General features: G+C 48.6%; 1 protein-coding gene across 1 annotated transcript in view; it reads left to right on the forward strand.

The window, feature by feature from the left end:
• The window catches only part of KIF19 (kinesin family member 19), a 46,362-nt gene that overhangs the window by 20,179 nt on the left and 11,603 nt on the right, over positions 1-14,580 (forward strand). Inside the window, exons 5-12 of the mRNA XM_018568227.1 lie at positions 1,796-1,932; positions 4,007-4,132; positions 4,247-4,441; positions 9,688-9,834; positions 11,887-12,009; positions 12,773-12,929; positions 13,057-13,231; positions 14,165-14,363. Of these exons, the coding sequence (XP_018423729.1) occupies positions 1,796-1,932; positions 4,007-4,132; positions 4,247-4,441; positions 9,688-9,834; positions 11,887-12,009; positions 12,773-12,929; positions 13,057-13,231; positions 14,165-14,363 (1,259 nt within the window). The remainder of the gene's footprint in view (positions 1-1,795; positions 1,933-4,006; positions 4,133-4,246; positions 4,442-9,687; positions 9,835-11,886; positions 12,010-12,772; positions 12,930-13,056; positions 13,232-14,164; positions 14,364-14,580) is intronic.

Consider the following 14,580-nt stretch of genomic DNA (forward strand, 5'->3'; position numbering starts at 1 on the left):
GCCCCTGAATAGTAGTAAAACTAGACTGGTTTCCCAGCTTTCCGGCTCCTTATGTCCGAAGCTGAAATATCTGATTTCATTCTCCTTCATTTGATTAAACTCCGCACTTCGCTGTCGGCCTAATAATCCAATTACCGCGTGCGTTTTATTTCCCGTTTCCTGCGTATTCTCTATAATCGTCATTCCTTTCAAAGTAACGTCAAACCAGCAATTAGGACGTCGGGTTCCATTCAGAATGTTTCATCATCGCGGCATTGACTAATGGGAAGCAATTACGGCGGGCGATCAGGAATTGCGCAGAACATAAACCGTCATTTTGGGCCTTTGCTCACTTCTAGGTTTCAGGGGCTTAAAGGGGAACTCCGCAATCTCCCTCTGCACCCCCCCAAAATGTCTTTATTATAAAGCTATATCGGTTTTGTAAAGACTTTGCTGCTTTTTAGTGACGTAGCGTCAGAGGCCCAGAGTACTAGATTGGGCCCCCTTCGCTGCATCAGATATTGTCCTTGGTCATGTGACATTGCAGCTCACGTGACCAAGAAAAGAGGACACATGATAAAGCATTCATGAAGGGAAGGCCGGAGGTCAGATATGAGACTGAAGGGAAGGTCGGAGGTCAGATATAAGACTGAAGGGAAGGACGGAGGTCAGATAGAAGACTGAAGGGGAGGACGGAGGTCAGATAGAAGACTGAAGGGAAGGACGGAGGTCAGATAGAAGACTGAAGGGGAGGACGGAAGTCAAATTGAAGACTGAAGGGAAGGGCGGAGGTCAAATAGAAGACTGAAGGGAAGGACGGAGGTCAGATAGAAGACTGAAGGGAAGGACGGAGGTCAGATATGAGGCTGAAGGGGAGGACAGAGGTCAGATGAAGACTAAAGGGAAGGTCAGAGGTTAGATAGAAGACTGAAGGGAAGGACGGAGGTCAAATAGAAGACTGAAGGGAAGGACGGAGGTCAGATAGAAGACTGAATGGAAGGACGGAGGTCAGATAAAAGACTGAAGTGAAGGACGGAGGTCAGATATAAGACTGAAGGGATGGATGGAGGTCAGATAGAAGACTGAAGGGAAGGACGGAGGTCAGATATGAGACTGAAGGGGAGGACGGAGGTCAGATATAAGAATGAAGGGAAGGCCTGGAAGTCTGATTTAAGTTAGAGTTGATGAATCTGTAATAGAGGGGGGCTGGGTCTTCTGGAAAGGGGGCTCAGTCGCAGTCGGTCGTAATTGCTGCAACAACAGTGTTGTATTTCATTGCGGGGGCCCACTGATTACATTCCTGTCAACTATGGGGCTGTGATATTTGATGCTGTTATACACATTTTGGGTCTGGAAGAACTCATGTTATCAGCATAAAGGGGTAAGCAACCTCCAGCTGTGGCGCAGCTACAAATCCCATTATTCCGCTGCCTCTGGGAGTCATGCCTGTGGCTGTCAGAATCCTGCAATGCCTCATGGGACTTGTAGTTCCACAACAGCTGGAGGGCCGAGGTTACCTACCCCTGATCTATCAGTTGACTTTCAGCTCCACAGTTAAGTAAAGGAAGCAAATCTAAAACTTCCACAAATAAGTCTCTAGAATGATAATTTATGATTACAATGTATACAAATTGTAGCAAAACTCAACTGAAGTCCGAGATGTCACCTGACCTCTGTGTGTGACAATGTAATGACGACAATGTAATGACCTGAGGGGTAGGGTGAGACTCTCGTCAAATGTTTAGTGCTGACCACACCTCCAGCCATTTTTTTTCCTTTTGTCTGACCTCCTTCTTGCTCTCTATCTCCCCCGCAGGATGTGGCAAGACCTACACGATGCTGGGCACAGACCGGGAACCCGGGATATACATAAGGACCCTGAATGACCTCTTCAAAGCCATCGAGGAGACCAGCGATGATATGGAGTACGAGGTCATCATGTCTTATTTAGAGGTAAGTGTTGAGGGTAAAAAAAATGTATAAAATATCTTTTAAAAAAATGCAGCAATTCTGTTAAAAACTTTGGATTTTTCCACCTTGTTCACTTCACTTGGCGCAATTCCAATCCCATCTTCTGGCAGTTGATTGGAAAAAAAATGTGAGTTAGTGAGTTAGTTAACTTTTTATGAAAAGGTGAACTAACCCTTTAAAAATCACCCTTGTAGCTCTACCCTCCCAGGTGTAACCATGCCAACCGTACGATCAGAAATAGGGTGTTGGGTGAATTTATCCGCATTCCTTTTCTCCGTCTCGCCAACCCGTAGTTGTATTATAATGAAGTCATCCCCGCCAATTTTAAAACCTCCTCCTCCTTTTCCTCTAGACCGGAGCCCTTCTTTAACCACCCGGCTGTTGCGCCACCCAAATAAGATGTGTGCGTTGTCCTCAGCCGACCGACCTTCATCAGAAAGGACGCGCCCTACATATGCCATAAACCGCCGATCTAATTCATCTTGATAAGCGCACGCACGCCTATAGCTGGACCGCTCCCGAGTCCCCCTCCGCCCTCCTCCTCTTGTTTCGCCAGGAAGACCTGATAACATTTACAGTTTGATCGCCCTGCAACATCCTCGCGAGCGGGGCAGATAATTGCCATGGCGACGGCAGGAGTCAGGCTTCGAAGCCGTGCCTCTCCTGTTGCGTCACCGGCGTTACTTTATGGCCTGTGCAATATTTGCACACGACGCTCTCCGGAGCAACCAGACTGGGAAACAGGGAGCCGGGGCAAGAAATGGAGAATGGAAGTAAACACACGGCAGGCTGTGTTACCTCCACGGCGCTGCTGTTTACTTATTCTCCACCGTCTGAGTGTCCCCGTCCGCGACACAGAATCCCTCGGCAGTCCGATCCCGTGCTGGAGATCAAGGGACGATTTTCTAATTAAAGGGCAAGCAGCTGTTCAAGTGAATGGAGATAAAGAATACGGCTAGTTTGTATCTTAAGGGGGCCGGCTGCGCGGTGCCAACCTACGAAGAACGTTGGTGCGATAATCTACCGGTGTACGGCCGGCTGAAGACGCACTCATAACGCATAATCAACAGAAAGCTCATTTATTACTACACGGCGAAATCACAGCGTAGTTAGTTTAGTGCTAGTGTCAGAGATAAGGGAATTAAACTACAGTGTATGTAACCCCAAAAACATCAATGTAACATAATGTAACAATGTAATGTAACATATTACAGCTTACCAAACCTTAGATATGGCGGCTCCATTCGTTTTCTTTTTTCAGGCTTTCTTCCCTTTTTTTTCACCTGGTGTTCCTGCCAGTAACACCCTTCCTGTCCTAAGATGGCAACTTTTTCACTCACTGTACTATACCTATGAAGGAGCAGCGTTGTCACCCGAACATGTGAAGTGTAATAGCACTACGGAACACCTTTCCCTCTCCTCATTTCTATAACATAGGCATGGGGTGTTCTGTAGTCATCAGAGCTAGCTGGAAACAATGTATCTGATCAGAGTGCACCACAGGAAGTTATCAGCTTGCTCAATTTCTGGCAGATGGGTCATCCCTGCAATTCTTGTTGCCTGAGGCAAAGGTGGGGATGTGGGTGCTGGGGTACAGGTCCAGGGGGATGGCGTGGTGCTGGTGGTGCAGGGGGAAGGGCGGTGCCTGTTTTTGGCTAGGGGGATGGGGCAGTGCTGGGTGCGGGTGGTGCAGGTTTAGGGCGGGGCTAGGACAGTAGGGGGCCTTGAGGGGCAAACACACCAACACTGGCTCTATTGAAGTTATTACAAAGCAACAGACTACTAATGCCAACTCCTCGCCATCCTACTTGTCCTATAATGGTGGCGTAGAGGGGTGTCCGCCATCTATAACGGTGGTGTAGAAGGCCGTTATCGCGTCCGCCATCTATAATAGCGAGTAGAAGGCCATAATCCTGTCCTCCATCTATAATGGTGGTGTAGAGAGCCATAATCGTGTCCTCCATATATAATGGTGGTGTAGAGGGCCTTAATCTCATTGACGATTCGGAGACTCAACTTTTTCCTACTTGTAACCTGTGTCCTCTTCAATGCACAGATCTACAATGAAATGATCCGGGACTTGCTGAACCCATCACTGGGCTACCTGGACCTGCGAGAGGACTCAAAGGGTGTCATCCAAGTCTCTGGTATTACAGAGGTGTCCACCATCAATGCCAAAGAGGTAAAATGTTAAACGCTATCAGTAGGTTGCTGTAGAAAAAGAATTCACATTTTTGGTGACATTTTATCCTCGGCAGGACAGGTTCTGACCTCTCCCTTCTCCCTTCTCCTGTAGATCATGCAGCTGCTGATGAAAGGGAATAAGCAGAGGACGCAGGAGCCCACGGCGGCCAATAAAACGTCTTCACGGTCGCACGCCATCCTCCAAGTCACCGTCAGACAGAAGAATCGCATCAAGAACATCACTCAGGAGGTGCGGATGGGACGGCTGTTCATGATAGACCTGGCCGGGTCAGAGAGGGCTTCTCAGGTACTGCAGTATTATTATTATGTAAATATTATTATTGTTATTCTTAAAATATTTTAAATCTCTTCAAAACTCTTCTGCCAGCCGTTGATGTTTTCCCACAATCCACTTTTCTTTGTTTGAGAAATGGATCTGCTGCTTTTTCTTCCCTTCCCTTCCCTTCTCTTCCGGTCTTTTCTCGTCCTTCCCTTCCCACCTCTTCCCTTCCCGTCTCTTCTCTTCCCTTCTCTTCCCGTCTCTTATCTTCCCTTTCCGTCTCGTCTCTTTCCTTCCCTTCTCGTCTCTTCCCTTCTCTTCCTGTATCTTCTCTTCCCTTCCCGTCTCTTCCCGTCTCTTATCTTCCCTTCCCGTCTCGTCTCTTTCCTTCCCTTCTCTTGCTGTATCTTCTCTTCCCTTCCCTTCTCTTCCCATCTCGTATCTTTCCTTCCCTTCTCGTCTCTTCCCTTCTCGTCTCTTCCCTTCCTGTATCTTCTCTTCCCTTCCCTTCTCTTCCCGTCTCGTATCTTTCCTTCCCTTCTCGTCTCTTCTCTTCTCTTCCCTTCCCGTCTCTTCCCTTCTCTTCCCGTCTCTTATCTTACCTTCCCGTCTCGTCTCTTTCCTTCCCTTCTCTTCTCTTCCTGTATCTTCTCTTCCCTTCCCTTCTCTTCCCGTCTCGTATCTTTCCTTCCCTTCTCTTCTTGTCTCTTCTCGTCTCTTCCCTTCCCGTATCTTCTCTTCTCGTCTCTTCCCTTCTCTTCCCGTCTCTTCTCATCGCTTCCCTTTCAGTCTCTTTTCGTCTTTTCCCTTCCCGTCTCTTCTCATCCCTTCCCTTCCCGTCTCTTCCCTTTCTGTCTCGTCTCATCTGGTCTACATTTTTATTCAGAAATTCTTAACTCCTCCCCAAAGCCGATCTTCATGCAGATTTTTACAGCATCAAATGTATTTCTTAAAGGAGAACTATGGGGTCAGGGCTTTTCCCCATAGTTCTCCTTAGGGTAACGGGAGGACACAAACTAGCGTCCTCCCATCACCGTAAGCTCACTATACCGCGAGCTACAGTTCGCGGTATACTAAGGCGCCGCAGCTGAAGCGGATCCCGACAATTGTGCCGGGATCCGTCCAGCTGCGTGACTGACAGCTGGCTCTACCTATCTAGAGGCAGAGCCAGCTGTACCCGCCCCCTCCCCCGTCCGTTCCGCCAGTCAGCGCTGGAGGAGGGGGGAATCCAGCCCCTCCCCTGTCACGTCAGAGAGCCGTGACAGGATCGAGAGGTGAGCGAACGCCGGTATGTGTTCGCTCACCTCCCGATCTACTGAGCCGACCTGTGACAGTCTCATTGTCACAGGACGGCTAGAACTATGAGGTGAGTGAAAAGCACCCCCCTCATAGTTCTCCTTTTAAATACAAGAAGTGGCAAGTACGTGCATGTGGCCTGGTCTCAGCCCCCTGCAGTCCCTGTACAGTAGGGCTGGAGGGTGAGAGAAAGAAGCAGCACAAGAAGCCAATCCGTTCCTTTGGTGACAAGAAGCATGCTGATAAGAGGAGAGATCAGAATGATAGAGAAAAGGGTTCATTACTGTACTGCTTCCTCTTTCACTGTCCAGTCACAGCCTGGGGATGGGTCCTAGAGGATCCAGGCTCAGAGTAAGTGGGTTGAATGATGCTAGCCATCCGACTAGTAGCAAAAATAAAGTACTGCGTGGGAAATCTCTGGACTAAAGCTGAATATTGCAGCAAAAGCTGATTTTGTTCTTTTATCCTTTTAATAGACCGTTTTGGTTTATCTTGTTGTTTTTGGCTGGCGTTCTGCTTTAACTATACCAAGCAGACAGGCTGGTACCCCATAGCTACATGGGCACCTTCAGGTCCTTAGCTGCCCCCTGTTTACCCGCCTGTAGTGTTCTGCATCGTGGAGTGTTGATGTCATGATTCTCCTGGCGAGATCAAAGTAACAATTAGGATGCCTGATATTATAAGACGATGCACTGCGCTTGCGTGTCACCCCATTAAGTCTCCTTTTAATAGTGTTTTTTTTGGGGGGGGGTTTCTGCCTGGAGTCCATTGTCATGGAGGAGTGGACAGAAACCTCCACGTTACATGGCATCTCCGACTATAAAAAGGCTGCAGTGGGTGTTCTCTGTGTTTTGTCCCGAACAAGGACCTTCCAGGCTTATAATGAAGCTGCTATTTTATTGGAAACCTGAAACCCAGCCGAGCACAAAAGGCACTCTGGCTGCGGGGCCGCTGGCACTCAGCATGGCGATGGGGGGCACAGATGGGGTGATGGCGCCACCTAGCGAGTCTCTGCTGCAAATGCACACCTACCAATTAGAGGTTGGACTTCATGGACTTGCTATGTAACTATAAGGAAAGGAGTCCTGAAGCCTTGGAGCTTTGCAGCCCCTTCCTGTTCAGTGGGTTGTGTGGCATTTCTCTGGGCGGGTGTGTCGCCGACGGTGACAACAGTTGACCATGCCTGTGTAATGTGAATTAAAGGAGAACTATGAGATGAGTGATTTCCACTCACCTCCATAGTTCTAGCCGAGCTGTGACAATGAGACTGTCACAGGTCGGCTCAGTAGATTGGGAGGTGAGGGAACACATACCGGCGTTCGCTCACCTCTCGATCCTGTCACGGCTCTCTGCCGTGACAGGGGCGGGGCTGGATTAACTTCTGCTGCCTCTTTGCAGCCCCTTCCTGTCCAGTGGGCTACATGGCATTTCTCCCGATGGTGACAACAGTTGACCATGTCTGTGTAATGTGTATTCATTTCCTGTAGCCTCTTTGCAGCCACTTCCTGTCTACATGCGCTACAGTGTTAGCTGCATGGCATTTCTCAGGGCGGGTTTCCTGGCGGTGACAACTAGGGATGCACCGGTGCCAATACCAAGTATTTGGGCGAGTACTAAATGCTCCTGATACTTGAACTTCCGGTATCAGGAAGCCGGGCGGCGAGTCATAACCCGCCGCCCGGCTTCCTTAATGGGACTTCCGGGAACGGAGAGTACCGGGGGGAAAAAAAAATTGGTGCTCGTACTCGATCCTGAAAAACAGGTATCCGTGCATCCCTACAGACAACAGTTGCCCATGGCTGTGTAAGGTGTATTACTCTCCAGCAGCTTCTTTGCAGCCACTTCCTGTCTACAAGCACTCCAGCAATGGCTGCATGGCAGGGTAGATTTCCTGATGGTGACAACAGTGGACCATGTCTGCGTAATGTGTGTTGAAACAGCCATACGTTTTATCCATCGGAAGCCCACTGGGCAAGGTGACAACACAGCAGCACAATCGGGAGACTGGGATGGAGCGTTGTCACCCTATAATAGGAAGTGCCTGAAAAGGGACCCTTAGAGTGGGATCACTGGGATTGTTTACTAAAAGCTGCAGATTTAAAAAAAGGAGCGGAGACCAATCAGACATCTTGTTTCATATCATGGTGAAGCCTGCTTGGTTGCTGCCGGTAATTGCTCTGATTTTCTTGCGCCGCTCCCTGTAGATCAGCCCAGACCCATCACAGGAAAAGACAATTCCTGAGGGTGACAACGGTGGACAATGTCTGTATAATGTGGGTGGGGCAAACTCCAGCCCTCCAGCTGATGTGAAACTACAAATCCAATGAGACATTGCAAGATTTTCACAGCCAGAGACAGATGCATGATGGGTACTTTCAGCACAGCTGACGGGCTGGAGTTTGCCCCACCCCTGGTATAATGTGTGTCCACCAGGGGAGCAAGTGACAGGGTGACAACACAGGAGCCAGGGACAGAGCGTTGTCACCCTGTAACAGGAAGTGCCTGAAAAAGGACCTTGTTGGCTATTTGTAACAAAGTTTCATTTTACGCATTATTATACTCGGGGGTGTAAAATGAAACCATTTTTGCAAATGGCGGACTGTGCCTTTTAAAACTGAAGAACATTTATTGAAAGGTCACGTCAAAGCTGAGAGAATACCTGGCAGTGTTTGCAGACACAGGCAGGTATTCGCCGGAGGAGGGACCTAACCTGTAATTTTAAATCCGCGGCAGGACAAATGGTCCATTGTGAAGAGAAGGAAAGAAGACCGGTCCTAATCCGCACATGATACAATATCATCTTCATGTTCTGCTCGTAGAAGCTTTAACATGTTCATGTCATTGCAAAATGTTTCAAATATTTATAAATCTGCGGCTTTCATTAGAATAATCCTGCTAAAAAGTTCCTTGGTCAGGCACTTCCTGTTACAGGGTGACAACACACTGTCCCTGTCTCCCAGTTGGGCTCCTGTGTTGTCACCCTATCACTCCCCTGATGGACACACATTATACCTGGGGTAGGCAAACTCCAGCCCTCCAGCTGTGGTGAAACTACCCATCATGCACCTGTCTCTGGGAGTCACATCTCTGGCTGTAAGAATCTTGCAATGCCTCATGACATTTTGTAGTTTCACAGCAGCCGGAGTTTGGTCACCCCTGCATTATACAAACATTGTCCACCGTTGTCACCATCAGGAAGCCGGTCCAAAGCCATGATCTGAGCTGATGCTGAAGCGAGTGCGTGTGGACAGGAAGTGGCTGAAAGAGGCTGCCGGAGATCACTGGATGGGGAAAAAGAGTGGAAACAGGATTGTTTGTGATACTTTGTGCTTTAAGCTAGACCAGGGGTAGGCAACCTCAACACTCCCAGCTGTTATGGAACTACAACTCCCATGAGGCATTGCAAGACTCTGAGAGCCACAGGTATGACTCCAGACAGCATGGGATTTGTAGTTTCACCACAGCTAGAGTGCCAAGGTTGAGCTAGACAAACGCTTGATTCCCCCATCCCCCCTTCCCCCGGACTATTATATTCTGACAGCGGCAGGTGATTAACTACAATCACCGTCCAGCTAAGAATTTTTGGGCCGGCCCCTTTGACAAAAGTCGATTGACTCGCCCCCGCAACCCGAGCAGCGTGTGGCCGCCATTAGCAAATGGAGCGTAGACATACTCCAAAGAGGACCTGTCCTCAACTGTCAATTCGCAGCTGAGCCAGCAATAATGAGCACTTGAAAGGAGCAAATGCCTTCCCTGGAGAAAAGACTGTCGTGGTCTCCCTCCAGTGCTGCTCACACACCGCAAAGCCAAGGCATTTGATGCCTGCCAAAGTGCAAGGGAAATGTTTCGATTGGATTGTGACGAGAGTGAGTCAACTTTCTGATTTTTAAATTGGCACCAAGTGGACGGTGTGACTGCTTAGCTCTGTGATTCGGCTTATTCGGTGGAGATTCTTTGTAACCGTCGTTGTAACGCAGACACAGAACCGAGGACAGAGGATGAAGGAGGGCGCTCACATCAACCGATCCCTGCTGGCTCTCGGAAATTGTATCAACGCGCTCAGCGACAGAGGAGGGAACAAATACGTCAACTACCGCGACAGCAAACTCACCCGACTCCTGAAGGTAAAGCGCAGAGCGTCGTCACATTGTTGTCATTTCAGGATCCAGAAGAAGAACTTTATTATAATTATATTCAATGTTTTATACAATTGTGGAAGTGATACAAATGTATCTCTCGTAAGACTGTCCTCACTCTCTCATCCAGATATGATTATAATGTCCTCACTCTTTCATCCAGATATCATTATAATGTCCTCACTCTTCCTTATAAGATCCCCAAACTATGGCAGAGGCTCACTGACGAAATACACTATATTACCAAAAGTATTGGGACGCCTTTACATGCACATGAACTTTAACGGCATCCCAGTCTTAGTCCGTAGGGTTCAGTATTGGGTTGTCTCCGCCCTCTAATGGCATCTCAGTCTTAGTCCGTAGGGTTCAGTATCGGGTTGGCTCCGCCCTTTGCCGCTATAACAGCTCCGCTTCTTCTGGGGAGGCGTCCACAAGGTTTAGGGGTGTGTCTATGGGAATGTTGGCCATTTGTGAGGTCAGGTACTGATGTTGGGGGAGGTGCTCGCAGTTTCCGCTCTAATTCATCCCAAAGGTGTTTTATGGGGTTGAGGTCAGGACTCTGTGCGGCCAGTCACGTTCCTCCGCCCCAAACTCCCCCATACATGTCTTTATGGACCTTGCTTTGTGTACTGGTGCGCAGTCATGTTGGAACAGGAAGGGGCCGTCCCCAAACTCCTCCCACAAAGTTGGGAGCATGAAATTGTCCAAAATGTCTTGGTGTGCTGATGCCTTAAGAGTTCCCTTCACTGGAACTAAGGGGCCAAGCCCAACCCCTGAAAAACAACCCCCCCCCATAATTCCCCCTCCACCAAACTTTACACTTGGCACAATGCAGTCAGGCAAGTACCGTTCTCCTGGCAACCGCCAAACCCAGACACGCCCATCGGATTGCCAGACAGAGAAGCGTGATTGGTCCCTCCAGAGAACACGTCTCCACTTCTCTAGAGTCCAGTGGCAGCGCGCTTTACACCACGGCATCCCACGCTTTGCATTGCACTTGGTGATGTGCGGCTTGGATGCAGCTGCTCGGCCATGGAAACCCATTCCATGAAGCTCTCTACGCACTGTTGTTGTGCCAATCTGAAGGCCGCATGGAGTTTGGAGGTCTGTAGCTATTGACTCTGCAGACAGTTGGCGACTTCTGCGCACTGCGCTTCAGCATGCGCTGACCCCGCTCTGTCATGTGACGTGGCCGACCACTTCCTGGCTGAGTTGCTGTTGTTCCCAGTTGCTTCCACTTTGTTATAATACCAGTAACAGGTGACCGCGGAATATTCAGTAGCCGGGAAATGTCACGGAACACCCGAATCCAATGATTTAGAGGGGCGTCCCAATACTTTTGGCATTATAGTGTATCTCCTTCAATAGAATAAAGAACAATTGTCAGTGTCCGCCAATAGTAACCAATCAGAATGTATCTTCCATTCATCTCAGTGCACTGAACCGCTGATCTCTGATTGGTTGTTGGGGTTTACCGTGTTGGTGATGTGTTTTAGAGGACGCACTGAGATCTTGAGGAATGCTTGCTTAGCAGTACAATACATGTATACAGGAATACAGCATAATAGAGAGGAAAGCATATAAAGATAAAACTTCCTGTGTATCACATTTATAAGCATATGCATTTACAGGGGCGTAACTAGAAATCACAGGGCCCCATAGCAAAATTTTGTATGGGGCCCTGTGATTTCTAGTTACGCCCCCTTGCAGAGCCCACCTGAGAACTCTTGTGAACGGTCTTTAGAGACATGCAAACGAGGTAGAGAATAGAAGTGTCGTTCCACTAATAGTCCAGTATAAGATTTTAAATAAGTTTACTATAAATAACAAACGCATTTCGGGGGGCTCAAAACCCTCCCCCCTTCATCACGGCTCCTTGCCTCCTAAGCCCGGGAATAGTTCAGTAATTAAACTGCAAAAAAAGTTATTTTTTAAATTTTTTTATCTCTGATGGGGTGAGGCGGAGACATCACAATCACCACCTCGTCCAATCAGAGAACACCTTGTATTCATGTATGCGGTCTTTATTTCACTCATCAGGATTCTTTGGGTGGGAACAGCCGAACTGTCATGATTGCGCACATCAGTCCCGCTAACAGTGCCTTCGAGGAGTCCCGAAACACTCTCACCTACGCCGACCGTGCCAAAAATATAAAGACCCGGGTGAGTGCTCAATGAACTCCTATAATAACTGAATGTAGGTTTATATTATCCTCCTGATCCATAATATGAAGCATTGCCCAGGGTGTAGAGGGGTGATCATGGACAGCAAAAATCTGACCTCCATCCTCTCCTTCAGTCTTCTACCTGATCTCCATCCTTCCCTTCAGTCTTATATCTGACCTCCATTCTTCCCTTCAGTCTTCTATCTGACCTCCGTCCTCCCCTTCAGTCTTCTATCTGACCTCCGTCCTCCCCTTCAGTCTTCTATCTGACCTCCGTCCTCCCCTTCAGTCTTCTATCTGACCTCCGTCCTCCCCTTCAGTCTTCTATCTGACCTCCGTCCTCCCCTTCAGTCTTCTATCTGAACTCCGTCCTTCCCTTCAGTCTTCTATCTGACCTCCGTCCTCCCCTTCAGTCTTCTATCTGACCCCCGTCCTCCCCTTCAGTCTTCTATCTGACCTCCGTCCTCCCCTTCAGTCTTGCACAGTTGTACAGGCTCAACTCCTGGACTGAAATGGCTTAATCCGGTGTCACTGCACACTGCAAGCTTCTCAAGAAGCTGCAGCAAGTCAGATAGAGCGACCCTCATTTCCTGCCCAGAGGGCGACCAGCATCATCTGGTCCTTTCCCTCCCCAGCCTGACTGTCCCTGCTCCACCCCTTTCATTCATTGGATTGCAGTTCTTTCCACCATGGGGGCATTACCTGGTGGCAGTCTGTATGCAAAATGACTGCTTATTGTTATCTGTGTCGCTGTCCACCAGGTGAAACGGAACCTCCTAAACGTGTCCTACCACATCGCCCAGTACACCACCATCATCTCCGAGCTGAGAAACGAGATCCAAAGACTAAAGGAAAAGATTGACGAGCAAGGCTTGAAACAGATCCGGAGTGAGAGGGGCGACATCCGCAACATCCAGGGTAACTCTACACTTCCTGTATTCCACACCTTTACCCCAGAGCAGGATGGGATTAAAGGCTTAGTGAATGATATAAGCTGATCAAACCTTTTGATCCGGACTCTTCTAAGCCTGTGTTTGCCCTCTAGCCGAGGTCCAGCTCCACACCTTGCCCTTCGGCCGCCGGGAGATGGACCAGCTTAGAGAACAGCTGATAAAGGCCTTCAGAGAGCAGATGGACATCAGGAGGCAGCTGATGGAACTGGAGAGCAACCACATGGAAATACAGATGGAGACGTCTCGACATTTCCTCATCGTCGCAGAGTAAGTTTCTGCAATGTCAAATTGGAGAACTTCCATGTTTCTTAGAAGGAAGCTTTGTTAGGACAAAATCGGTGCTTGATAAGGACATGTAGTGAGCTGCTTTAGATGACTTGCTTCTGGCCATCTTCCCTGTTGGAGACTGGCAGTTCATAGTAGGGGTCTTCATGGTGACCTAGTTGTAGGCCTTACTGTAACAGAATGTCTGGAGATCTAAAGATATCTGCGGACTGTAGACGGTGGTTGGACACTTGGACACAATCTTGACCATCCTTAGTTCTTCCATGTGAAAGATCTTTACAGAAACACTCAGCAGATCTTTCCAATGTGGCCTCATCTTCGTCTATCCATTCCCAGTATGTCTAACTGGCCAAAAGGCTGAAAACTGTTCCAGTAGGCACCTTAAAGAAAAACTATCAATTGGTCCATTCAGGGCAAAGTGACAGGTACTCTTGCCACATCTGGCCAATGCTCACCATGGCTGTCTCCCCTATGCTCCGTTCGTCTATCTGAGCCCTCGGAAATGCCAAGTACTCTCAGGTATGGTGACGTGCTCTCATCCCCGCAGGAGTCAGTGCTCAGCACATGAATTGCCAGTAGGCTTGAAGACTATCATGTTGGTGGGTAGGAGATCCTAAACCCTCTGTCAGCTCCAACATGGAGCTTACACAGGGTCAAGACTCAGGGCTCCAATGGATGAACAGGGAGGAGGGGGATAGGGAAGCCGGAAAGGTAAATTGAATCAAGAGATTCGAGAGATTAGCCTATCAAGAGAACCTGTCCTAGAAGGGTTGCTTTTAAATGGATGGCTTCTTCCTAGGTTCTTGGCTCGGTTTCCAACTACGATGGTGTATTTATAGCCACAAAAGATAACCCAGAGTCCCTCAGGAATAAATTCTCAGCTAATTACAATTTCTGTTTGGTGACTTTTTTTAGCTGGGAGCAAGAAAAAACCAGACGAGTCCGCAAGTGGAGGGAAGAACTGATGAAGGAATCGTATGGAAAGGAAGATAGCGAGAAGGACTCTGACACAGGAGATGACCAGTCTGACATCATGGAGCCCCCGGAGGTCATCACAGCCAGGGAGAACATCCAGGCACTGGTGGGAGACCAGGGAAAACTCCGCAGGCAGAAGGTATGATGGGAGTGAGACGCTATGACCGGGAGTGAGACATATTCTCTCTAATAGGGTCAAAGATGATGAGAAATGGTCCCTAAAAAGAAAATTATCTTGGTGGGAGTGCTATTGAAAATTAACCCCAACTAACCACACATTGTCCTCATATCGATCCATCTTTCTCATTGCCGGTCTCTGTAAATTTACCCCACTGGGTTGTGCAGCCCCCTCTCCC

This window comes from Nanorana parkeri, unplaced genomic scaffold (genome assembly GCF_000935625.1).
Source record: "Nanorana parkeri isolate BGI_ZX_2015 unplaced genomic scaffold, ASM93562v1 scaffold1157, whole genome shotgun sequence".
Lineage (NCBI taxonomy): Eukaryota > Metazoa > Chordata > Amphibia > Anura > Dicroglossidae > Nanorana > Nanorana parkeri.